The sequence below is a fragment of the Echinops telfairi genome, unplaced genomic scaffold, assembly GCF_000313985.2.
Source record: "Echinops telfairi isolate 266 unplaced genomic scaffold, ASM31398v2 ScPeMD7_23;HRSCAF=83, whole genome shotgun sequence".
NCBI classification, from domain to species: domain Eukaryota; kingdom Metazoa; phylum Chordata; class Mammalia; order Afrosoricida; family Tenrecidae; genus Echinops; species Echinops telfairi.
Genome location: NW_022103920.1, coordinates 6,418,578 through 6,420,152, shown reverse-complemented (window position 1 = coordinate 6,420,152; position 1,575 = coordinate 6,418,578). Strand labels below are relative to the sequence as shown.

The window sequence follows — 1,575 nt, the reverse complement described above, 5'->3', positions numbered from 1 at the left end:
GCGCTCAGCCAGACTGCCCATTCCCAAGCCTCTCCTGGCAGGTGACAGCACCTGCTGCCCACAGACGCCAAGGCGCAGGGCAGGCTTTCGAGCTCCTGGCTTTAACTACGGGGCTTCTTGATGAGATGAGCTGTCTGCTCCCATAAAGATGTAGTGTTCCACTCTGTCCTATGAGGTCACTGTGAGTCAGCACCACCTTGAAGGCACTGGCAGTGGGTACCGGACTGACCAAACAGGATAACCATGAAACAGCCTGTCTCACTTCACTGTGAGCCCAGGTGTCCGTGCACCAGACACCTGCCACCCACTGTCACCTTCAAACAGGAAACGGAGACAGAAACCTGGAGCGCTCACCTGAAGAAGGTGAGGAGGAAGACGACAACGTGATGGTGGCTGAACCGGGAGAGGAGTGTCCCCCTCCGGGAGCGGTCTGGCCAGGCCATTCTCCCACCGCCCTTCTCAGCTGTGCCGTTGGTGCCTGGAGAGTGAAGGGTTCATATCATCTCTTCTTTCTGGAACACACACACACACACACACACAGCATTGCTCAGAGCAGGCAGCGTGCCCCAAATGGATTTCTTTAGACTTAAAACCAATTAGCCTTGGAAGAGCTCTCCTGGGCTAAGTGACACAGGAAAACTGCACTGATAATCATGTTTTGCAACCAGGGTTGCTGCTAGGAACAGAAGTGCTACTTCAAGAGAATGTTTGCATGCCTCAATCATGTGACTGAGAGGAGAACTTCCCATGGCTGCTGATAAAGCAGAAATGAGTACAGTCCTGAGAAGCCGGCTCCCACGGCCCTCAGAGAGCTGCCGCTGTGCTTGTAAGGATGCTGCATGTTCATTATGTTAATAGCAGCCAACACCAAGTAATCATAGAGCAAGCTTCTAGGCCTATGTGCTCAGTTACAAGCTTGCAGAAACCACCTCAAAGGCCACATAAATGATGGTCCAGCCACAGGCTGAGACCATGTCATCACTCAGCTCGACGCACTAAGAGCGTTTTCAACTGAGTGAAAAAATACCACATGAAACACGAGGAGGCCAACGTGACTCCACACCCACTTACAGGCTACAAATGCGCAGCACAGCTCTTCTACCTAGAGATGTTCTGGGCAACTGCTCCTCTTCCTCTATACAATGTCCTAACCGTCCTCTAATGAACAAGGAGAGTACTTTTACAATGGGGGAGGGCCACATCCAAAGCATTGGGAAAAGCCCAATGGTTTACCATTAGGTTAGGAAAAACACAACTGAAAGACTAAGACACTTGAGATACTGGGATTGGGGGGGGGTGTCTTAAAATGCCCACAGACAATGTGTATTATGAAAAATGACAGGGAGAGGGGGGAAAAAAGAGGAGCTGATACCAAGGGCTCAAGTAGAAAGAAAATGATGGCAACATATGTACAAATGTGCTCGATACAATTGATGTGTGGATTGTTTTAAGAGCTGTAAAAGCCCCCAGTAAAATGATTTATCAAAAGTAATAAATAAAAATTACACATGGACTACAAATGGATTTTAAAACGTTTTGCATCGAAATAAACTCAATAATTTGTTAGCCTGGCTG

At 48.6% G+C, this 1,575-nt stretch overlaps 1 protein-coding gene across 1 annotated transcript in view; it reads right to left on the bottom strand.

Moving 5' to 3' along the window:
* SLC37A3 (solute carrier family 37 member 3) overlaps positions 1–1,575 on the bottom strand; it is a 64,638-nt gene that overhangs the window by 19,472 nt on the left and 43,591 nt on the right. Inside the window, exon 2 of the mRNA XM_004714033.2 lies at positions 355–512. Within this exon, the coding sequence (XP_004714090.1) occupies positions 355–443 (89 nt within the window). The 5' untranslated portion in view covers positions 444–512. The remainder of the gene's footprint in view (positions 1–354; positions 513–1,575) is intronic.